Raw genomic sequence first — 25,246 nt, 5'->3', positions numbered from 1 at the left:
ACAATAGCAGTGCTTTGTATCCTCAGGCGAAAAACCTTTATAAATCCAGCTATTATTATTATTTGCAACATGTTTTTTTTTTCCATCATTTATCAAGGAAGGAAGACCTAATCGGAACAGTGTGAGCCGGTGCTAGGTCGGTCAAGCACACCTAGCTCTGACTGGTTCTGTCAGACCCCGGTGGATTTTGTCAGAACTGGTGCACCAAACTGGACTGGATCAAACAAATCTCACTCTTTTCATTATCATATTACAATTTCCATAAGATTTTCAATTACAAACCTGTTATGATGATCAAAATAAAACCCCTGTTAGGACAATTTGCATGCAGTATTTTTCAGTTTTCTTGTTTTAATCCATCTGCCTTTTACATTATGGCACCAGGACTCGGATTTCATTTACAACTTTGCTCCCAAAAATGTCACAGTAGCTTTAATCATATCTAGGCTGAGGTATTTTGGGAGATCATATGGCAAAAGTGGGGGGGGGGGGTAATTTGCACACTTAAAAATGATTTAAATATATTTACAAACACATAAAAATCAATTCATACAGAGTTGACATTCAAATGAATTAATGTTTGCATACGACTAGACAGATATCGATAAAATCTTGATATATACAGAATGGTTATTGACATGGCTTTTCTCCTGCATGTTTTTTCAGATGCCTTATGAGACAATGTCTATCAGAAGAATCCTTGTCACAGTACTGACATTCATGCCGTTTTTTTCCCTGTGTGGGTTTTAACATGACGGTTAAGATTACATTTTAAGGAAAATGCTTTCTTACAGTGTGAACACTCAAATGGCTTTTCTCCTGTGTGCGTCCTAAGATGGGGTTTCAGACTACTCTTTTGAGCAAACCTTTTCTCACAGTGTGAACATTGAAATGGCCTTTCTCCTGTGTGTGTTCTGAGATGAAAGGTCAGAGAAAGCTTCCAAGAAAATCTTTTCATACATATTGAACATTTGTATGGTTTTTCCTTTGTGTGTGTTCTAAGGTGAAAAGTTAGTTGTTTCCTCTGTGTAAATCTCTTGTTGCAGTGTGAACATTCGTAAGGCCTTTCCCCCGTGTGTATTCGCAGATGATCTGTCAGGGAGGATTTAAGAGAAAATCTCTTCATACACTGTGAACATTCATATGGCATTTCTCCTGTGTGTGTTCTGAGATGGAGTTTCAGACTACCTTTTTGAGCAAACCTTTTCTCACAGTGTGAACATTTAAATGGCTTTTCTCCTGTGTGTGTTCTGAGATGGAGTTTCAGCGAACTCTTTCGAGCAAACCTTTTTTCACAGTGTGAACATTCAAATGACTTTTCACCTGTGTGTGTTCTGAGATGAAGGGTCAGAGAAAGCTTCCAAGAAAATCTTTTTGTACATATTGAACATTTGAATGGTTTTTCTACATTGTGTGTTTTGATATGATTGGTCAGACTATTCTTTTGAGCAAATGTTTTCTTACATAATGAACATTCATACAGCTTTTTTCCTGTGTGCGTTCTGATATGCTGAGTCAGATATTTCTTATTAGAAAACCCTTTCTCACATGAGCATTTATATGACTCCTCTCTGATGTGTCTTTGATTATGTTTTGTTGAAAATCTCTTCTGAGAAAATCCACTCTCACATGAACATTTAGGTGGATTTTTTTCTCTGTTTTTTGATAGATGGCGAGACAGACGGTTTTTCGCAGAAAATTTCTCATAAGAAAATGAACATTCATTTGGCCTTCCTTTCATATGACTTTGAGCATCACATTTAAGTTCTTTCTGACAGCAGAAACATCTGTTCCCTATTCGATGTGATCTCAAGTTGTAAGCAGGTTCATTTCTTTGGCTGAAAATCTTTTTACAGCGATGCACCTTTCCTCCAAATTCATTTTCGTCACGTTTACTTGACATACCTTCTCCTTGTGGGTCTTGCCTTTGTTTAATGGAATCACCTGGTAATAAAATAAAAAATAAATGCCATCAAGACAAGTATGGTAATTCACCTGGCATTTCTCCTACAACATGGACATTAGCATGACTATCTCTTTCCTGATGATTAGTCAGATAATATCTATCAGGTCATTACAGTATGGTCATTCATTTGGTTACTCTCATACAGCATTGACATCACATGACTATGTCTTTTAATACTGATGATGAGTCGGATGTCGATCAGAACGCTACAGTACAGTGGAACGGTTGGTGAAGGTGAATGTATTACGTTGGTATGGGCGCGTGCTCGGGAGGGATGACAGACACGTTTCAAGGAGGGCTTTGAGTTCAAGGAGGGTGGTTTGAGGGGGAGGGGGGACAGAAAAAGGAATGGAAGAGGCAAGTGTAAGAAGAGAGCCAGGATTGGGTTGATGGCGAAGGATGCACTGAATACGGCAAAGTGAAGGGAGGGGGTAGGGGCAATTGCTGGAAGTGTGGGGTGAATCCAGAAACCTCCTTTATGGAGACAAAACCGGATTTATAACTTGGGATTGATGGCAAGATGATAATGACTAACAACTGTCCTCTTTTGAGCAAATTTTTCCGAACAGTGTGAACATTCCAATGGCTTTTTTCATGACATTCCTGTGTGTGTTCGGAAATGCAGGGTTAGACCGCTTTGTTGAGAAAACATCCTCTTACAAACTGGACATTCATATGGCTTTTCTTCCGTATGTATTGAAATATGATCAACCAGATGACATTTCTCAGAAAATTCCTTGTAACAGAATGAACATTTATATAGCCTCTCTCCTGCGTGTATTCGCATATGACAGTCAAGAGGCCTTTTATAAGAAAATCTTTGCATACAGTGTGGACATTCATATGGCTTTTCTCCAGTGTGCGTTCTGACATGACGTTTCAGACTACCTTTCCGAGAAAACATTGTCCTACAATGTGGACATTTGTATGGTTTTTCCTTTGTGTGTGTTCTAAGGTGGTAAGTTAGATGTTTTCTCTGTGTAAATCTCTTGTCACAGTGTGAACATTCGTACGGCCTTTCCCCCGTGTGTATTCGCAGGTGATCTGTCAGGGAGGATTTAAAAGAGAATCTCTTCATACACTGTGAACATTCATATGGCTTTTCTCCTGTGTGTGTTCTGAGATGGAGTTTCAGGAAACTCTTTCAAGCAAACTTTTTCTCACAGTGTGAACATTCAAATGGCTTTTCACCTGTGTGTGTTCTGAGATGAAGGGTCAGAGAAAAGTTCCAAGAAAATCTTTTCGTACATATTGAACATTTGTATGGTTTTTCTACATTGTGTGTTTTGATATGATTGGTCAGACTATTCTTTTGAGCAAATGTTTTCTTACATAATGAACATTCATACAGCTTTTTTCCTGTGTGCGTTCTGATATGCTGAGGCGAATATTTCTTGTTAGAAAACCCTTTCTCACATGAGCATTTATATGACTCCTCTCTGATGTGTCTTTATGTTTTGTTAAAAATCTCTTCTGACAAAATCCACTCTCACATGAACATTAAGGTGGATTTTTTTCTCTGTTTTTTGATAGATGACGAGACAGACGCTTTTTTGCAGGAAATTTCTTGTAAGAGAGAGAACACTCATTTGGCTTCTCTTTCATATGACTTTGAGCATCACATTTAAGTACTTTCTGATGGCAGAAACATCTATTCCTTTTTCGATGTGATCTCAAGTTGTAAGCACGATCATTTTTATGGCTGAAAATGTTTATACAGCAATGCACCTTTCCTCCAAACTTATTTTCGTCACATTTACTTGACATACCTTCTTTTGAGTCTTGCCTTTGTTTAACGGAATCACCTGGTAATAAAATAAAAATAAATGCCATCAAGACAAGTATGGTAATTCACCTGGCTTTTCTCCTACAACATGGACATAAGCATGACTCTATCACTTGCCTGAAGGCTAGTCAGATAACATCTATCACGTTATTTTATTACAGTATGGTCATTCATTTGATTATTGTCATACAACATTGACATCAAAATGTCATTAGAGATGATGAGTCGGATAATGTCAATCAGAACATTCCAGTACTGTGACAGTGGAACGGTTGGCGAAGGTGAATGTGGTACGTTGGTATGGATGCGTGCTCTGGAGGGATGACAGAACAGCTTGAGTTCAAGGAGGGTAGTTTGAGGGGAGGGGACAACCAAAAAAAAAATGGAAGAGGTAAGTGTAAGAAAAGAGCCAGGAGAATTGGGTTGAGGATGGAGGATGCACTGAATTGAGCAAACTGATAGGAGGCGGTATGGGCAATTGCTGCAAGTGTTGGGTGAATCCAGAAAAAATCATTCATCGCGACAAAACCGGATTTATAACTTGGGATTGATGGCAATGTTGATAATGACTAACAACTGTCCTCTTTGGAGCAAATTTTTCCGAACAGTGTTAACATTCCAATGGCTTTTTTCATGACATTCCTGTGTGTGTTCGGAAATGCAGGGTTAGACTGCTTTGTTGAGAAAACATCCTCTTACAAAGTGGACATTCATATGGCTTTTCTTTCGTATGTATTGAAATATGATCAACCAGATGACTTTTCTCAGAAAATTCCTTGTAACAGAATGAACATTTATATAGCCTCTCTCCTGCGTGTATTCGCAGATGACAGTCAAGAGGCCTTTTATAAGAAAATCTTTGCATACAGTGTGGACATTCATATGGCTTTTCTCCAGTGTGTGTTCTGACATGGCATTTCAGACTACCTTTCCGAGAAAACACTGTCTTACATTGTGGACATTTGTATGGTTTTTCCTTTGTGTGTGTTCTAAGGTGGTAAGTTAGATGTTTTCTCTGTGTAAATCTCTTGTCACAGTGTGAACATTCGTACGGCCTTTCCCCCGTGTGTATTCGCAGGTGATCTGTCAGGGAGGATTTAAGAGAAAATCTCTTCATACACTGTAAACATTCATATGGCTTTTCTCCTGTGTGTGTTCGGAGATGGAGTTTCAGACTACTTGTTTGAGCAAACCTTTTCTCACAGTGTGAACATTCAAATGGCTTTTCACCTGTGTGTGTTCTGAGATGACGTATCAGATCACTCTTTTGAGCAAACTTCTTCATACAGTGTGAACATTCATACTGCTTTTCTCCTGTGTGTGTTCTGAGATGGAGGGTCAGAGAAAAGTTGCAAGAAAATCTTTTTGTACATATTGAACATTTGAATGGTTTTTCTACATTGTGTGTTTTGATATGATTGGTCAGACTATTCTTTTGAGCAAATGTTTTCTTACATAATGAACATTCATACAGCTTTTTTCCTGTGTGCGTTCTGATATGCTGAGGCGAATATTTCTTTTTAGAAAACCCTTTTTCACATAAGCATTCATATGACTCCTCTCTGATGTGTGTTTGATTATGTTTTGTTGAAAATCTCTTCTGACAAAATGTACTCTCACATGAACATTTGGGTGGATTTTTTTCTCTGCTTTTTGGTAGATGGAGAGACAGATGCTTTTTTGCAGAAAATTTCTCGTAAGAAAGAGTACACTCATTTTGCCCTTCTTTCATATGACTTTGAGCATCACGTTTCAGTTCTTTCTGACAGCAGAAACATCTGTTCTTTTTTCGATGTGATCTCAAGTTGTAAACAGGATCATTTCTATGGCTGAAAATCTTTTTACAGCAATTCACCTTTCCTCCAAATTCATTTTCGTCACGTTTACTTGACATACCTTCTCCTTGTGAGTCTTGCCTTTGTTTAACGGAATCACCTGGTAATAAAAGAGAAAATAAATACTATCAAAACAAGCTTCGATTTTGATATTTCATTTATTCAAACATACATGTATTACATAATTTGAATACAGGTATTCTGTTTTTCAGCTTTGTCCTGAATTGAAGAAACAAGGCCTATGTTATATAGAAGGGCATAGTAAAACAGAACAAATTTTAGTTTTAAGTGTGCAATGTAACCTTTAAAAATATGAACAACATTGTCACAATATGAATTAGTACAATGTAACAACAGGGTCCCTGTTGCATAAAAGTTAGTATGATGGTAAATTTGCCATCCAATGTAAACTTCACTGAAATCCTTGATTCTGATTGGCTGCTGAGCATCGTTACCATGGTAGTTACCACTGGATGGCAAAGTAACTTTTTTTTTTGCAATGGGGGCCCTGGATGAAATGAACATAATTTAAATAAAGATCAGCATTAGAAATGTCTCATTAATCAAAATTTCAGATAAGTCAAGCACCATTGCTTTAACTGATTTCCTCAATACTGGGTCCATTTCATGATGTTTTATAATTGCATAACAAATAAAACTTGGTTTGTATGTATACATTTGGACAAGTCAAATTTACATTTCAGATTCTATAAAAAAGTGACAAGTCATGTAAAGATTTAACCTACTTTTTGACCCAAACTAAATACTGCTAAAAATGCCCTTTCCATTGGATTCCATGTTGTATTCACCTTGATAAGATGGGATTCACCTTAATAAGATGGGGACCTACACATTTTGAGATTAATACCTTTTTTCTTTTTATACATGGTAAGCCTTGTTACAACCTATAATGTCGCAGCTACGACATTATGCATTGATTGTGACATCATGCGTTGGATGATCATTTTTTGCAATGTTTCACACAATGGAGTGAGCTGGATCCAGCATTTGGGTTTGGTTTGGTTTTATTTATGGTTTAAAAATAATGTTCAGATGAAAGAGCTTGCGCAAATTAATGAGTGAAAACACATTTCATGTCTTATATTTAACTCAAGTGCTGAAGCAGATACCGCTGCGACATTATGCATTAATACTTGCAATGTTGTGCGTTAGTGGTTCAAGCTACGACATTATGCGTTGGACGCTCTTGCCATAATGTCGCAGATGCACTGGTGTGACATTATCGATTGTAAAAAGCCTTGCAAAACAAACTTATCAAATCTAGCTATGCAAATTTTTTAAGTGTATGTCAGACCAAAAATTTGATTGCAAAAAGGACTTCATGTACAAATTCAAATCAAATTGACTGAGTTTTAAGCCAAAATGTATCATCCTTTTCTACTCCTTCTAGCGAAACAATTTGCATGTAACAGTACTCAATGTTGCTTATGATCATGGAGTGTAACTGATGATTTCCAATGAAAAAAAATCCTACATGTATGTCGTCCAGGGTCCCATAAAGCAAAGGTTAGCGATTAATTGTATGTTGTAGTCAATGCAATCAATTATCAAGAAAATCTTCTACGATAATTGCTATTAAGGTTTGTGTTACAGACCCTTGAACTTCAAAGTTTAAATACTCAATCTGTTTGGATATTCTGAAATAAAAATTTGGATTCATCCCCCTATCATGCCAGTCATTCATTCTCTCACAAAGTATAATTTTTGTTAGAAACGTAATGAAATAAAACTCAACATTCCATGTCACATTGCCCATGCAGGACATTTACAACATGCATTTTTTCCATTATTTTTCAAGGAAGGAAGACCCAATAGGAATACAGTGAGGCGGTGCTAGGTCAGTCAAGCACACCTAGCTAGTGATGTTAGCTCGAGCTAAAGCCGAGGTAATAATAGCAGTGCTTTGTATCCTCAGGCAAAAAACCTTTATTTACAACATGGTTTTTTTCCATTATTTTTCAAGGAAGGAAGACCCAATCGGAATAGTGTGAGCCGGTGCTAGGTCAGTCAAGCACACCTAGCCAGTGATGTTAGCTCGAGCTAAAGCCGAGGTAATAATAGCAGTGCTTTGTATCCTCAGGCAAAAAACCTTTATTTATTTACAACATGGTTTTTTTCCATTATTTTTCAAGGAAGGAAGACCCAATCGGAACAGTGCGAGCCGGTGCTAGGTCAGTCAAGCACACCTAGCTCTGACTGGTTCTGTCAGACCCCGGGTGGATTTTGTCAGAACTGGTGCACCAAACTGGATTGGATCAAACAAATCTCACTCTTTTCATTATCATATTACAATTTCCATAAGATTTTCAATTACAAACCTGTTTTGATGATCAAAATAAAACCCCTGTTAGGACAATTTGCATGCAGTATTTTTCAGTTTTCTTGTTTTAATTTATCTGCCTTTTACATTGATTATGGCACCACTCCATCACTAGGCCTCAGATTTCATTTACAACTTTGCTCCCAGAAATGTCACAGTAGCTTTAACCATATCTAGGCTGATGTATTTTGGAAGATCCTATAGCCGATGGGGGGGGGGTGTGATTTGCACACTTAAAAATGATTTAAATATATTTACAAACACATAAAAATCAATTCATACAGAGTTGACATTCAAAGAATTAATGTTTACATAGGACTAGACAGATATCGATCAAATCTTGATATATACAGAATGGTTATTGACATGGCTTTTCTCCTGCATGTTTTTTCAGATGCCTGCACGCGCGTGCAAACTCGCAAAATAAGTCATAAGTGGGCAAAAATATGCCTATATAAAATTCACTGTAGCTCTTCAGGGAGTCCGTTGACCCCAATTTTTTTTTCCTATTCGAATAGAGTATGAATGGGAGATATGATTTCATGACACATTTGACCCTTAAAAACATCGTGACGTCATCAAGATGGCGTCGGAACTAAAAATTAACGTTTTCTGTTTCATGATGTCACCACACTCATGTAAATTGATTCTAATTCCGTAAATATTGGTCTTTTCTCGCCAAATTTTCAATATGTTTTAGCTTAAAATGTATCCTTTAGGTAATATGTCCATTGGTTTATTTTAAAGCTTGTACTACTCTCAAAACTAGAATTTGTAGAGGTTTGTCATCATGCCAATTTTCGACTTGGAAAAATTTACATTGACAATAAGTTTCCCGTTTTGCACAAGCAGTCCGTCGAAAACAATTGTGGTCGACTGGATAACGCACCTGACTGGTAATGCAGGGGTCGGTGGTTCAAACCTCGCTCGACTCTTTTTTTTTTTTTTTTTTTTAACCCTTTTTAGGTGGTCTGTCATGAATATGACAGATCACCTATTATATTCGTCAGAATTTTCTTTATTTTTATTGCCAAAGCTAGTAACCACTTTATCTCAATATCGGGCATGTCAATTTCCTTGATTTTCATGTCATGTATGGTAATCATTATGGACATGCGAAACGAAACTTTTCAAGCTTATCAAATCATGATGACGTCATCTAGGCGCCATTTTGTGAAATTAAATGATTGATCATATCATCGCAACTAATCATCAAAAATCATCCATATTTGCATCATATCAAGTTCAGGTGACAAGTCATCAGGACATGTCAACAAAGGTAATGCAAAGGTCACGACGCGCACGTACGCGCGTGTCAAAATTTGAAAATTCTCCAAATCAACCGTGGTCAAGTTTGGGTACGTTTCAGGCCATTTTGAGCATGTCAAGAATTTGCGCGCGCGCAGGTATGCATGCGCGTTCTTGCTCCTACCATCGGTATGCCTCTTCGAGTCGTCATTTATTTTATGTCTGTCCATTATCTTCTGATTAATTTGATAGCTCATTCAGCCTCTTACGACCAATAATACCGGAATGCGCGTCCATTCAAAATTATGAGACAATGTCTATCAGAAGAATCCTTGTCACAGTACTGACATTCATGCCGTTTTTTTCCCTGTGTGGGTTTTAACATGACGGTTAAGATTACATTTTAAGGAAAATGCTTTCTTACAGTGTGAACACTCAAATGGCTTTTCTCCTGTGTGCGTCCTAAGATGGGGTTTCAGACTACTCTTTTGAGCAAACCTTTTCTCACAGTGTGAACATTGAAATGGCCTTTCTCCTGTGTGTGTTCTGAGATGAAAGGTCAGAGAAAGCTTCCAAGAAAATCTTTTCATACATATTGAACATTTGTATGGTTTTTTCTTTGTGTGTGTTCTAAGGTGAGAAGTTAGTTGTTTCCTCTGTGTAAATCTCTTGTTGCAGTGTGAACATTCGTAAGGCCTTTCTCCCGTGTGTATGAGCAGATGATCTGTCAGGGAGGATTTAAAAGAAAATCTCTTCCTACACTGTGAACATTCATATGGCTTTTCTCCTGTGTGTGTCCTGAGATGGAGGTTCAGACTACTTTTTTGAGCAAACCTTTTCTCACAGTGTGAACATTCAAATGGCTTTTCTCCCATGTGTATTCGCAGATGATCTGTTAGGGAGGATTTAAGAGAAAATCTCTTCATACACTGTGAACATTCATATGGCTTTTCTCCTGTGTGTGTCCTGAGATGGAGTTTCAGCGAACTCTTTCGAGCAAACCTTTTTTCACAGTGTGAACATTCAAATGGCTTTTCACCTGTGTGTGTTCTGAGATGAAGGGTCAGAGAAAGCTTCCAAGAAAATCTTTTTGTACATATTGAACATTTGAATGGTTTTTCTACATTGTGTGTTTTGATATGATTGGTCAGACTATTCTTTTGAGCAAATGTTTTCTTACATAATGAACATTCATACAGCTTTTTTCCTGTGTGCGTTCTGATATGCTGAGTCAGAAATTTCTTATTAGAAAACCCTTTCTCACATGAGCATTTATATGACTCCTCTCTGATGTGTCTTTGATTATGTTTTGTTGAAAATCTCTTCTGAGAAAATCCACTCTCACATGAACATTTAGGTGGATTTTTTTCTCTGTTTTTTGATAGATGGCGAGACAGACGCTTTTTCGTAGAAAATTTCTCGTAAGAAAATGAACATTCATCTGGCCTTCCTTTCATATGACTTTGAGCATCACATTTAAGTTCTTTCTGACAGCAGAAACATCTGTTCCCTATTCGATGTGATCTCAAGTTGTAAGCAGGTTCTTTTTTTTGGCTGAAAATCTTTTTACAGCCATGCACCTTTCCTCCAAATTCATTTTCGTCACGTTTACTTGACATACCTTCTCCTTGTGGGTCTTGCCTTTGTTTAATGGAATCACCTGGTAATAAAATAAAAAATAAATGCCATCAAGACAAGTAAAGTAATTCACCTGGCTTTTCTCCTACAACATGGACATTAGCATGACTATCTCTTTCCTGATGATTAGTCAGATAATATCTATCAGGCCATTACAGTATGGTCATTCATTTGGTTACTCTCATACAACATTGACATCACATGACTATGTCTTTACAGATGATGAGTCCGATAATGTCAATCAGAACATTCCAGTACAGTGGAACGGTTGGTGAAGGTGAATGTATTACGTTGGTATGGGCGCGTGCTCGGGAGGGATGACAGACACGTTTCAAGGAGGGCTTTGAGTTCAAGGAGGGTGGTTTGAGGGGGAGGGGGGACAGAAAAGGGAATCGAAGAGAGCCAGGAGGATTGGGTTGATGGCGAATGATGCACTGAATTGAGCAAACTGATAGGAGGCGGTAGGGGCAATTGCTGCAAGTGTTGGGTGAATCCAGAAAAAATCATTCATTGAGACAAAACCGGATTTATAACTTGGGATTGATGGCAATGTTGATAATGACTAACAAGAGTCCTCTTTTGAGCAAATTTTTCCGAACAGTGTGAACATTCCAATGGCTTTTTTCGTGACATTCCTGTGTGTGTTCGGAAATGCAGGGTTAGACTGCTTTGTTGAGAAAACATCCTCTTACAAAGTGGACATTCATATGGCTTTTCTTCCGTATGTATTGAAATATGATCAACCAGATGACTTTTCTCAGAAAATTCCTTGTAACAGAATGAACATTTATATAGCCTCTCTCCTGCGTGTATTCGCAGATGACAGTCAAGAGGCCTTTTATAAGAAAATCTTTGCATACAGTGTGGACATTCATATGGCTTTTCTCCAGTGTGCGTTCTGACATGGCATTTCAGACTACTTTTCCGAGAAAACATTGTCTTACATTGTGGACATTTGTATGGTTTTTCCTTTGTGTGTGTTCTAAGGTGGTAAGTTAGATGTTTTCTCTGTGTAAATCTCTTGTCACAGTGTGAACATTCGTACGGCCTTTCCCCGTGTGTATTCGCAGGTGATCTGTCAGGGAGGATTTAAAAGAGAATCTCTTCATACACTGTGAACATTCATATGGCTTTTCTCCTGTGTGTGTTCTGAGATGGAGTTTCAGACTACCTTTTTGAGCAAACCTTTTCTCACAGTGTGAACATTCAAATGGCTTTTCACCTGTGTGTGTTCTGAGATGACGTATCAGATCACTCTTTAGAGCAAACTTCTTCATACAGTGTGAACATTCATACTGCTTTTCTCCCGTGTGTGTTCTGAGATGGAGGGTCAGAGAAATCTTCCAAGAAAATCTTTTCATACATATTGAACATTTGTATGGTTTTTCCTTTGTGTGTGTTCTAAGGTGAGAAGTTAGTTGTTTCCTCTGTGTAAATCTCTTGTTGCAGTGTGAACATTCGTAAGGCCTTTCTCCCGTGTGTATGAGCAGATGATCTGTCAGGGAGGATTTAAAAGAAAATCTCTTCCTACACTGTGTACATTCATATGGCTTTTCTCCTGTGTGTGTCCTGAGATGGAGGTTCAGACTTCTTTTTTGAGCAAACCTTTTCTCACAGTGTGAACATTCAAATGGCTTTTCTCCCATGTGTATTCGCAGATGATCTGTTAGGGAGGATTTAAGAGAAAATCTCTTCATACACTGTGAACATTCATATGGCTTTTCTCCTGTGTGTGTCCTGAGATGGAGTTTCAGCGAACTCTTTCGAGCAAACCTTTTTTCACAGTGTGAACATTCAAATGGCTTTTCACCTGTGTGTGTTCTGAGATGAAGGGTCAGAGAAAGCTTCCAAGAAAATCTTTTTGTACATATTGAACATTTGAATGGTTTTTCTACATTGTGTGTTTTGATATGATTGGTCAGACTATTCTTTTGAGCAAATGTTTTCTTACATAATGAACATTCATACAGCTTTTTTCCTGTGTGCGTTCTGATATGCTGAGTCAGAAATTTCTTATTAGAAAACCCTTTCTCACATGAGCATTTATATGACTCCTCTCTGATGTGTCTTTGATTATGTTTTGTTGAAAACCTCTTCTGAGAAAATCCACTCTCACATGAACATTTAGGTGGATTTTTTTCTCTGTTTTTTGATAGATGGCGAGACAGACGGTTTTTCGTAGAAAATTTCTCGTAAGAAAATGAACATTCATTTGGCCTTCCTTTCATATGACTTTGAGCATCACATTTAAGTTCTTTCTGACAGCAGAAACATCTGTTCCCTATTCGATGTGATCTCAAGTTGTAAGCAGGTTCATTTCTTTGGCTGAAAATCTTTTTACAGCGATGCACCTTTCCTCCAAATTCATTTTCGTCACGTTTACTTGACATACCTTCTCCTTGTGGGTCTTGCCTTTGTTTAATGGAATCACCTGGTAATAAAATAAAAAATAGATGCCATTAAGACAAGTATGGTAATTCACCTGGCATTTCTCCTACATGGACATTAGCATGACTATCTCTTTCCTGATGATTAGTCAGATAATATCTATCAGGCCATTACAGTATGGTCATTCATTTGGTTACTCTCATACAACATTGACATCACATGACTATGTCTTTACAGATGATGAGTCTGATAATGTCAATCAGAACATTACAGTACAGTGGAACGGTTGGTGAAGGTGAATGTATTACGTTGGTATGGGCGCGTGCTCGGGAGGGATGACAGACACGTTTCAAGGAGGGCTTTGAGTTCAAGGAGGGTGGTTTGAGGGGAGGGGGGACAGAAAAAGGAATCGAAGAGAGCCAGGAGGATTGGGTTGATGGCGAAGGATGCACTGAATTGAGCAAACTGATAGGAGGCGGTAGGGGCAATTGCTGCAAGTGTTGGGTGAATCCAGAAAAAATCATTCATTGAGACAAAACCGGATTTATAACTTGGGATTGATGGCAATGTTGATAATGACTAACAAGAGTCCTCTTTTGAGCAAATTTTTCCGAACAGTGTGAACATTCCAATGGCTTTTTTCGTGACATTCCTGTGTGTGTTCGGAAATGCAGGGTTAGACTGCTTTGTTGAGAAAACATCCTCTTACAAAGTGGACATTCATATGGCTTTTCTTCCGTATGTATTGAAATATGATCAACCAGATGACTTTTCTCAGAAAATTCCTTGTAACAGAATGAACATTTATATAGCCTCTCTCCTGCGTGTATTCGCAGATGACAGTCAAGAGGCCTTTTATAAGAAAATCTTTGCATACAGTGTGGACATTCATATGGCTTTTCTCCAGTGTGCGTTCTGACATGGCATTTCAGACTACTTTTCCGAGAAAACATTGTCTTACATTGTGGACATTTGTATGGTTTTTCCTTTGTGTGTGTTCTAAGGTGGTAAGTTAGATGTTTTCTCTGTGTAAATCTCTTGTCACAGTGTGAACATTCGTACGGCCTTTCCCCCGTGTGTATTCGCAGGTGATCTGTCAGGGAGGATTTAAAAGAGAATCTCTTCATACACTGTGAACATTCATATGGCTTTTCTCCTGTGTGTGTTCTGAGATGGAGTTTCAGACTACCTTTTTGAGCAAACCTTTTCTCACAGTGTGAACATTCAAATGGCTTTTCACCTGTGTGTGTTCTGAGATGACGTATCAGATCACTCTTTTGAGCAAACTTCTTCATACAGTGTGAACATTCATACTGCTTTTCTCCCGTGTGTGTTCTGAGATGGAGGGTCAGAGAAATCTTCCAAGAAAATCTTTTCATACATATTGAACATTTGTATGGTTTTTCCTTTGTGTGTGTTCTAAGGTGAGAAGTTAGTTGTTTCCTCTGTGTAAATCTCTTGTTGCAGTGTGAACATTCGTAAGGCCTTTCTCCCGTGTGTATGAGCAGATGATCTGTCAGGGAGGATTTAAAAGAAAATCTCTTCCTACACTGTGTACATTCATATGGCTTTTCTCCTGTGTGTGTCCTGAGATGGAGGTTCAGACTTCTTTTTTGAGCAAACCTTTTCTCACAGTGTGAACATTCAAATGGCTTTTCTCCCATGTGTATTCGCAGATGATCTGTTAGGGAGGATTTAAGAGAAAATCTCTTCATACACTGTGAACATTCATATGGCTTTTCTCCTGTGTGTGTCCTGAGATGGAGTTTCAGCGAACTCTTTCGAGCAAACCTTTTTTCACAGTGTGAACATTCAAATGGCTTTTCACCTGTGTGTGTTCTGAGATGAAGGGTCAGAGAAAGCTTCCAAGAAAATCTTTTTGTACATATTGAACATTTGAATGGTTTTTCTACATTGTGTGTTTTGATATGATTGGTCAGACTATTCTTTTGAGCAAATGTTTTCTTACATAATGAACATTCATACAGCTTTTTTCCTGTGTGCGTTCTGATATGCTGAGTCAGAAATTTCTTATTAGAAAACCCTTTCTCACATGAGCATTTATATGACTCCTCTCTGATGTGTCTTTGATTATGTTTTGTTGAAAACCTCTCCTGAGAAAATCCACTCTCACATGAACATTTAGGTGGATTTTTTTCTCTGTTTTTTGATAGATGGCGAGACAGACGGTTTTTCGTAGAAAATTTCTCGTAAGAAAATGAACATTCATTTGGCCTTCCTTTCATATGACTTTGAGCATCACATTTAAGTTCTTTCTGACAGCAGAAACATCTGTTCCCTATTCGATGTGATCTCAAGTTGTAAGCAGGTTCATTTCTTTGGCTGAAAATCTTTTTACAGCGATGCACCTTTCCTCCAAATTCATTTTCGTCACGTTTACTTGACATACCTTCTCCTTGTGGGTCTTGCCTTTGTTTAATGGAATCACCTGGTAATAAAATAAAAAATAGATGCCATTAAGACAAGTATGGTAATTCACCTGGCATTTCTCCTACATGGACATTAGCATGACTATCTCTTTCCTGATGATTAGTCAGATAATATCTATCAGGCCATTACAGTATGGTCATTCATTTGGTTACTCTCATACAACATTGACATCACATGACTATGTCTTTACAGATGATGAGTCCGATAATGTCAATCAGAACATTACAGTACAGTGGAACGGTTGGTGAAGGTGAATGTATTACGTTGGTATGGGCGCGTGCTCGGGAGGGATGACAGACACGTTTCAAGGAGGGCTTTGAGTTCAAGGAGGGTGGTTTGAGGGGGAGGGGGGACAGAAAAAGGAATCGAAGAGAGCCAGGAGGATTGGGTTGATGGCGAAGGATGCACTGAATTGAGCAAACTGATAGGAGGCGGTAGGGGCAATTGCTGCAAGTGTTGGGTGAATCCAGAAAAAATCATTCATTGAGACAAAACCGGATTTATAACTTGGGATTGATGGCAATGTTGATAATGACTAACAAGAGTCCTCTTTTGAGCAAATTTTTCCGAACAGTGTGAACATTCCAATGGCTTTTTTCGTGACATTCCTGTGTGTGTTCGGAAATGCAGGGTTAGACTGCTTTGTTGAGAAAACATCCTCTTACAAAGTGGACATTCATATGGCTTTTCTTCCGTATGTATTGAAATATGATCAACCAGATGACTTTTCTCAGAAAATTCCTTGTAACAGAATGAACATTTATATAGCCTCTCTCCTGCGTGTATTCGCAGATGACAGTCAAGAGGCCTTTTATAAGAAAATCTTTGCATACAGTGTGGACATTCATATGGCTTTTCTCCAGTGTGCGTTCTGACATGGCATTTCAGACTACTTTTCCGAGAAAACATTGTCTTACATTGTGGACATTTGTATGGTTTTTCCTTTGTGTGTGTTCTAAGGTGGTAAGTTAGATGTTTTCTCTGTGTAAATCTCTTGTCACAGTGTGAACATTCGTACGGCCTTTCCCCCGTGTGTATTCGCAGGTGATCTGTCAGGGAGGATTTAAAAGAGAATCTCTTCATACACTGTGAACATTCATATGGCTTTTCTCCTGTGTGTGTTCTGAGATGGAGTTTCAGACTACCTTTTTGAGCAAACCTTTTCTCACAGTGTGAACATTCAAATGGCTTTTCACCTGTGTGTGTTCTGAGATGACGTATCAGATCACTCTTTAGAGCAAACTTCTTCATACAGTGTGAACATTCATACTGCTTTTCTCCCGTGTGTGTTCTGAGATGGAGGGTCAGAGAAATCTTCCAAGAAAATCTTTTCATACATATTGAACATTTGTATGGTTTTTCCTTTGTGTGTGTTCTAAGGTGAGAAGTTAGTTGTTTCCTCTGTGTAAATCTCTTGTTGCAGTGTGAACATTCGTAAGGCCTTTCTCCCGTGTGTATGAGCAGATGATCTGTCAGGGAGGATTTAAAAGAAAATCTCTTCCTACACTGTGTACATTCATATGGCTTTTCTCCTGTGTGTGTCCTGAGATGGAGGTTCAGACTTCTTTTTTGAGCAAACCTTTTCTCACAGTGTGAACATTCAAATGGCTTTTCTCCCATGTGTATTCGCAGATGATCTGTTAGGGAGGATTTAAGAGAAAATCTCTTCATACACTGTGAACATTCATATGGCTTTTCTCCTGTGTGTGTCCTGAGATGGAGTTTCAGCGAACTCTTTCGAGCAAACCTTTTTTCACAGTGTGAACATTCAAATGGCTTTTCACCTGTGTGTGTTCTGAGATGAAGGGTCAGAGAAAGCTTCCAAGAAAATCTTTTTGTACATATTGAACATTTGAATGGTTTTTCTACATTGTGTGTTTTGATATGATTGGTCAGACTATTCTTTTGAGCAAATGTTTTCTTACATAATGAACATTCATACAGCTTTTTTCCTGTGTGCGTTCTGATATGCTGAGTCAGAAATTTCTTATTAGAAAACCCTTTCTCACATGAGCATTTATATGACTCCTCTCTGATGTGTCTTTGATTATGTTTTGTTGAAAACCTCTTCTGAGAAAATCCACTCTCACATGAACATTTAGGTGGATTTTTTTCTCTGTTTTTTGATAGATGGCGAGACAGACGGTTTTTCGTAGAAAATTTCTCGTAAGAAAATGAACATTCATTTGGCCTTCCTTTCATATGACTTTGAGCATCACATTTAAGTTCTTTCTGACAGCAGAAACATCTGTTCCCTATTCGATGTGATCTCAAGTTGTAAGCAGGTTCATTTCTTTGGCTGAAAATCTTTTTACAGCGATGCACCTTTCCTCCAAATTCATTTTCGTCACGTTTACTTGACATACCTTCTCCTTGTGGGTCTTGCCTTTGTTTAATGGAATCACCTGGTAATAAAATAAAAAATAGATGCCATCAAGACAAGTATGGTAATTCACCTGGCATTTCTCCTACATGGACATTAGCATGACTATCTCTTTCCTGATGATTAGTCAGATAATATCTATCAGGCCATTACAGTATGGTCATTCATTTGGTTACTCTCATACAACATTGACATCACATGACTATGTCTTTACAGATGATGAGTCCGATAATGTCAATCAGAACATTACAGTACAGTGGAACGGTTGGTGAAGGTGAATGTATTACGTTGGTATGGGCGCGTGCTCGGGAGGGATGACAGACACGTTTCAAGGAGGGCTTTGAGTTCAAGGAGGGTGGTTTGAGGGGGAGGGGGGACAGAAAAAGGAATCGAAGAGAGCCAGGAGGATTGGGTTGATGGCGAAGGATGCACTGAATTGAGCAAACTGATAGGAGGCGGTAGGGGCAATTGCTGCAAGTGTTGGGTGAATCCAGAAAAAATCATTCATTGAGACAAAACCGGATTTATAACTTGGGATTGATGGCAATGTTGATAATGACTAACAAGAGTCCTCTTTTGAGCAAATTTTTCCGAACAGTGTGAACATTCCAATGGCTTTTTTCGTGACATTCCTGTGTGTGTTCGGAAATGCAGGGTTAGACTGCTTTGTTGAGAAAACATCCTCTTACAAAGTGGACATTCATATGGCTTTTCTTCCGTATGTATTGAAATATGATCAACCAGATGACTTTTCTCAGAAAATTCCTTGTAACAGAATGAACATTTATATAGCCTCTCTCCTGCGTGTATTCGCAGATGACAGTCAAGAGGCCTTTTATAAGAAAATCTTTGCATACAGTGTGGACATTCATATGGCTTTTCTCCAGTGTGCGTTCTGACATGGCATTTCAGACTACTTTTCCGAGAAAACATTGTCTTACATTGTGGACATTTGTATGGTTTTTCCTTTGTGTGTGTTCTAAGGTGGTAAGTTAGATGTTTTCTCTGTGTAAATCTCTTGTCACAGTGTGAACATTCGTACGGCCTTTCCCCCGTGTGTATTCGCAGGTGATCTGTCAGGGAGGATTTAAAAGAGAATCTCTTCATACACTGTGAACATTCATATGGCTTTTCTCCTGTGTGTGTTCTGAGATGGAGTTTCAGACTACCTTTTTGAGCAAACCTTTTCTCACAGTGTGAACATTCAAATGGCTTTTCACCTGTGTGTGTTCTGAGATGACGTATCAGATCACTCTTTTGAGCAAACTTCTTCATACAGTGTGAACATTCATACTGCTTTTCTCCCGTGTGTGTTCTGAGATGGAGGGTCAGAGAAAAGTTCCAAGAAAATCTTTTCGTACATATTGAACATTTGTATGGTTTTTCTACATTGTGTGTTTTTATATGATTGGTCAGACTATTCTTTTGAGCAAATGTTTTCTTACATAATGAACATTCATACAGCTTTTTTCCTGTGTGCGTTCTGATATGCTGAGGCGAATATTTCTTTTTAGAAAACCCTTTTTCACATAAGCATTCATATGACTCCTCTCTGATGTGTGTTTGATTATGTTTTGTTGAAAATCTCTTCTGACAAAATGTACTCTCAGAGAAAAAAAAAAATTGACAAGATGGAGAGACAGATGCTTTTTTGCAGAAAATTTCTCGTAAGAAAGAGTACACTCATTTTGCCCTTCTTTCATATGACTTTGAGCATCACGTTTCAGTTCTTTCTGACAGCAGAAACATCTGTTCTTTTTTCGATGTGATCTCAAGTTGTAAACAGGATCATTTCTATGGCTGAAAATCTTTTTACAGCAATTCACCTTTCCTCCAAATTCATTTTCGTCACGTTTACTTGACATACCTTCTCCTTGTGAGTCTTGCCTTTGTTTAACGGAATCACCTGGTAATAAAAGAGAAAATAAATACTATCAAAACAAGCTTCGATTTTGATATTTCATTTATTCAAACATACATGTATTACATAATTTGAATACAGGTATTCTGTTTTTCAGCTTTGTCCTGAATTGAAGAAACAAGGCCTATGTTATATAGAAGGGCATAGTAAAACAGAATTTTAGTTTTAAGTGTGCAATGTAACCTTTAAAAATATGAACAACATTGTCACAATATGAATTAGTACAATGTAACAACAGGGTCCCTGTTGCATAAAAGTTAGTATGATGGTAAATTTGCCATCCAATGTAAACTTCACTGAAATCCTTGATTCTGATTGGCTGCTGAGCATCGTTACCATGGTAGTTACCACTGGATGGCAAAGTAACTTTTTTTTTTGCAATGGGGGCCCTGGATGAAATGAACATAATTTAAATAAAGATCAGCATTAGAAATGTCTCATTAATCAAAATTTCAGATAAGTCAAGCACCATTGCTTTAACTGATTTCCTCAATACTGGGTCCATTTCATGATGTTTTATAATTGCATAACAAATAAAACTTGGTTTGTATGTATACATTTGGACAAGTCAAATTTACATTTCAGATTCTATAAAAAATTGACAAGTCATGTAAAGATTTAACCTACTTTTTGACCCAAACTAAATACTGCTAAAAATGCCCTTTCCATTTGATTCCATGTTGTATTCACCTTGATAAGATGGGATTCACCTTAATAAGATGGGGACCTACACATTTTGAGATTAATACCTTTTTCTTTTTATACATGGTAAGCCTTGTTACAACCTATAATGACGCAGCTACGACATTATGCATCGATTGTGACATTATGCGTTGGATGATCATTTTTTGCAATGTTTCACACAATGGAGTGCGCTGGATCCAGCATTTGGGTTTGGTTTGGTTTTATTTATGGTTTAAAAATAATGTTCAAATGAAAGAGCCTGCGCAAATTAATGAGTGAAAACACATTTCATGTCTTATATTTAACTCAAGTGCTGAAGCAGATACCGCTGCGACATTATGCATTACTACTTGCAATGTTATGCGTTAGTAGTTCAAGCTACGACATTATGCGTTGGACGCTCTAGCCATAATGTCGCAGATGCACTGGTGTGACATTATCGGTTGTAAAAAGCCTTGCAAAACCAACTTATGAAATCTAGCTATGCAAATTTTTAAAGTTTATGTCAGATCAAAAATTTGATTGAGTTTTAAGCCAAAATGTATCATCATTTTCTACTCCTTCTAGCGAAAACAATTTGCATGTAACAGTACTCAATGTTGATTATGATCATAGAGTGTAACTGATGATTTCCAATGAAAAAAAAATCCTACATGTATGTCGTCCAGGGTCCCATGAATCAAAGGTTAGCGATTAATTGTATGTTGTAGTCAACGCAATCAACTGTCAGGAAAATGTTCGACGATAACTGCTAAGGTTTGTATTACAGACCCTTGAACTTTGAAGTTTAAATACTCAATCTGTTTGGATTTTCTGAAATAAAAATTTGGATTCATCCACCTATCATGCCAGTCATTCTCTCACGAAAGTATCATTTTTGTTAGAAACGTTATGAAATAAAACACAACATTCCATGTCACATTGCCATTGCAGGACATTTACAACATGCATTTTTTCCATCATTTTTCAAGGAAGGAAGACCCAATCGGAACAGTGTGAGCCGGTGCTAGGTCAGTCAAGCACACCTAGCCAGTGATGTTAGCTCGAGCTAAAGCCGGGTAATAATAGCAGCGCTTTGTATACTCAGGCAAAAAACCTTTATAAATCCAGCTATTATTATTTACAACATGGTTTTTTTCCATCATTTTTCAAGGAAGGAAGACCCAATAGGAATACAGTGAGGCCGTGCTAGGTCAGTCAAGCACACCTAGCCAGTGATGTTAGCTCGAGCTAAAGCCGGGGTAACAATAGCAGTGCTTTGTATCCTCAGGCGAAAAACCTTTATAAATCCAGCTATTATTATTATTTGCAACATGTTTTTTTTTCCATCATTTATCAAGGAAGGAAGACCTAATCGGAACAGTGTGAGCCGGTGCTAGGTCGGTCAAGCACACCTAGCTCTGACTGGTTCTGTCAGACCCCGGGTGGATTTTGTCAGAACTGGTGCACCAAACTGGACTGGATCAAACAAATCTCACTCTTTTCATTATCATATTACAATTTCCATAAGATTTTCAATTACAAACCTGTTATGATGATCAAAATAAAACCCCTGTTAGGACAATTTGCATGCAGTATTTTTCAGTTTTCTTGTTTTAATCCATCTGCCTTTTACATTATGGCACCAGGACTCGGATTTCATTTACAACTTTGCTCCCAGAAATGTCACAGTAGCTTTAACCATATCTAGGCTGAGGTATTTTGGGAGATTATATGGCCAAAGGGGGGGGGGGTGATTTGCACACTTAAAAATGATTTAAATATATTTACAAACACATAAAAATCAATTCATACAGAGTTGACATTCAAATGAATTAATGTTTGCATAGGGACTAGACAGATATCGATAAAATCTTGATATATACAGAAAGGTTATTGACATGGCTTTTCTCCTGCATGTTTTTCAGATGCCTTATGAGACAATGTCTATCAGAAAAATCCTTGTCACAGTACTGACATTCATGCCGTTTTTTTCCCTGTGTGGGTTTTAACATGACGGTTAAGATTACATTTTAGGGAAAACGCCATCTTACAGTGTGTACACTCAAATGGCTTTTCTCCTGTGTGCGTCCTCAGATGGGGTTTCAGATTACTCTTTTGAGTAAACCTTTTCTCACAGTGTGAACATTCAAATGGCTTTTCGCCTGTGTGCATCCTGAGATGGAGGGTCAAAGAAAGCTTCCAAGAAAATCTTTTCGTACATATTGAACATTTGTATGGTTTTTCCTTTGTGTGTGTTCTAAGGTGAAAAGTTAGTTGTTTTCTCTGTGTAAATCTCTTGTTGCAGTGTGAACATTTATAAGGCCTTTCCCCCGTGTGTATGAGCAGATGATCTGTCAGGGAGGATTTAAAAGAAAATCTCTTCATACACTGTGAACATTCATACGGCTTTTCTCCTGTGTGTATTCGCAGATGGAGTGTCAGACTACTTGTTTGAGCAAACCTTTTCTTACAGTATGAACATTCATATGGCTTTTCTCCTGTGTGTGTTTTGAGATGGCGTTTTAAACTACTTCTTTGAGAAAACCTCTTCATACACTGTGAACATTTATATGGCTTTTCACCTGTGTGTGTTCTGAGATGACGTATCAGATCACTCTTTTGAGCAAACCTCTTCATACAGTGTGAACATTCATATGGCTTTTCTCCTGTGTGTGTCCTGAGATGGAGTTTCAGACTACTCTTTTGAGCAAAATCTTTCTCACAGTGTGAACATTCAAATGGCTTTTCACTTGTGTGTGTTCTGAGATGGAGGGGCAGAGAAAGCTTCCAAGAAAATCTTTTCATACATATTGAACATTTGTATGGTTTTTCTAAATTGTGTGTTTTGATATGATTTCTCTTCTGAGAAAATCTACTCTCACATGAAGATTTACATGTAGGTGGATTTTTTTCTCCTTTTTTTGGTAGATGACGAGACAGACGCTTTTTTGCAGAAAATTTCTCGTAAGAAAATGAACATTCATTTGGCCTTCCTTTCATATGACTTTGAGCATCAATTTTAAGTTCTTTCTCACAGCAGAAACATCTGTTCCTTATTCGATGTGATCTCAAGTTGTAAGCTGGATCATTTCCATCGCTGAAAATCTTTTTACAGTGATGCACCTTTCCTCGAAATTCATTTTCATCATGTGTACTTGACATACCTTCTCCTTGTGAGTCTTGCCTTTGTTTAACGGAATCACCTGGTAATAAAAGAGAAAATAAATACTATCAAAACATGCTTCGATTTTAATATTTCATTTATTTGAAAATACATGTATTACATAATTTGAATACTGGTATTCTCTATTTTCATCTTTGTCCCGAATTGTAGAAACAAGGCCTATGTTATATAGAAAAGAACAAATTTTAGTTTGAAGTGTGCAATGTAACCTAATAAAATATGATTTTTACCATCACATTTGGAAATTCTTTCTTACAGTTTAAACATCTATCTTCTTCTCTACTTGATTTACTTGATTCTGGAACATTCCTCTGATCTATCTTTTCTCTTTAGAAACTTAATCTGAATTAAGATGAAATTCATCACCACTGATGATAGACATACCTTTTTCTTTTGAGTCTTGTGTTTGTCCGGCAATATCACCTGGTTGTGGAAAAACAGAAAATAAATATCATCAATACTTTAGCTTTGATATAATTTTAACCCTAATAACACTGACATTTTCGTGATAAATCTACTGCACAATTTTTTTTACTGCGTTACTCGCTGACTTGTTACTTTCAAGTCTCATGCAACTTTTGAGACAAAAATAAACTACAGATGCTCGACGGGTCGCGCAGCCGAGCACATGTATCCCCCGAACCCACCGCATCAACCGTCACTGCAATATATAGAGCTCACACAGAAATTTGACAAATCAATACAATCATCATGGCGACAATGACCCTGCCCACATTTTGCCTGTGGGTACCAAATTTGATGACAATATGACTCTGCAGAACCTAAAGTATTGTCCAGTATCACCTGTTGGGGAATACAATTATAGAGTAATCTCCATATATTTTGTAAACCTAACCCTAAGACCCCACTTCACCTTCTAATATCGTTTCTGTGTGCCAACTGTTACGACAAACTAGAAAAAAGCAGAAGTTAGAAGTTTTAACAAATTTTCCACAAAAATATGGTTACCATGGCAACCATGTCTGCACCCATTCCAAAATCAATAAGCGGCTTTGCTTTATACCATAATGTACCTTCATGACAAATTTGAAGATAATTGGAGAAGAAATGCAGCCAGTAGAGCACTCACAAGGAAATCTCTGCTATTTCCACAATAACTCTTATTAACATGGCAACAAAGTCTCAGCTCACACCAAAATCAATAGGCAGCTTTGGTTAATGGACCTTCATGCCACATTTGAAGATGATCGGAGAAGAAATGCAGCTGGTAGAGTGCTCACAAGGACATTTCTGCAAGTCCACATAAACTCTTGTTACCATGGCAACGATGTCTCAGCCCACACCTAAATAGGCAGCTTTGGTTAATGGACCTTCACGCCACATTTGAAGATGATCGGAGAAGAAATGCAGCTGTAAGATAGCTCACAATGACATCTCTGCAAGTCCACATAAACTCTTGTTACCACAGTGGCTTTGCT

The 25,246-nt window shown here is 37.8% G+C and overlaps 2 protein-coding genes across 2 annotated transcripts in view; both read right to left on the bottom strand.

The window, feature by feature from the left end:
• LOC121425907 (zinc finger protein 271-like) overlaps positions 1-25,246 on the bottom strand; it is a 77,254-nt gene that overhangs the window by 25,450 nt on the left and 26,558 nt on the right. Inside the window, exons 4-9 of the mRNA XM_041622014.1 lie at positions 24,192-24,230; positions 23,788-23,826; positions 19,904-19,942; positions 5,649-5,687; positions 3,736-3,771; positions 1,906-1,944 (exon numbers count right to left, since the gene is read on the bottom strand). Coding sequence (XP_041477948.1) covers positions 1,906-1,944; positions 3,736-3,771; positions 5,649-5,687; positions 19,904-19,942; positions 23,788-23,826; positions 24,192-24,230 — 231 coding nt within the window. The remainder of the gene's footprint in view (positions 1-1,905; positions 1,945-3,735; positions 3,772-5,648; positions 5,688-19,903; positions 19,943-23,787; positions 23,827-24,191; positions 24,231-25,246) is intronic.
• On the bottom strand, positions 11,720-13,442 carry LOC121425909 (gastrula zinc finger protein XlCGF57.1-like). Its single transcript, XM_041622016.1, has one exon. The coding sequence runs from the start codon at positions 13,202-13,204 to the stop codon at positions 11,810-11,812; it is 1,395 nt and encodes a 464-aa protein (XP_041477950.1). The 5' UTR covers positions 13,205-13,442; the 3' UTR covers positions 11,720-11,809.

Source organism: Lytechinus variegatus, chromosome 13 (genome assembly GCF_018143015.1).
Source record: "Lytechinus variegatus isolate NC3 chromosome 13, Lvar_3.0, whole genome shotgun sequence".
In the NCBI taxonomy this organism is placed as follows: Eukaryota; Metazoa; Echinodermata; class Echinoidea; order Temnopleuroida; family Toxopneustidae; genus Lytechinus; species Lytechinus variegatus.
Note: the sequence above shows the minus strand (reverse complement) of the source record. Positions and strands in the feature narration are given on the sequence as shown.

Coding starts and splice junctions, on each gene's coding strand:
- LOC121425909 (XM_041622016.1), bottom strand. CDS start 13,204: ATGTCAAGTAAACGTGACGAAAATGAATTTGGAGGAAAGGTGCATCGC.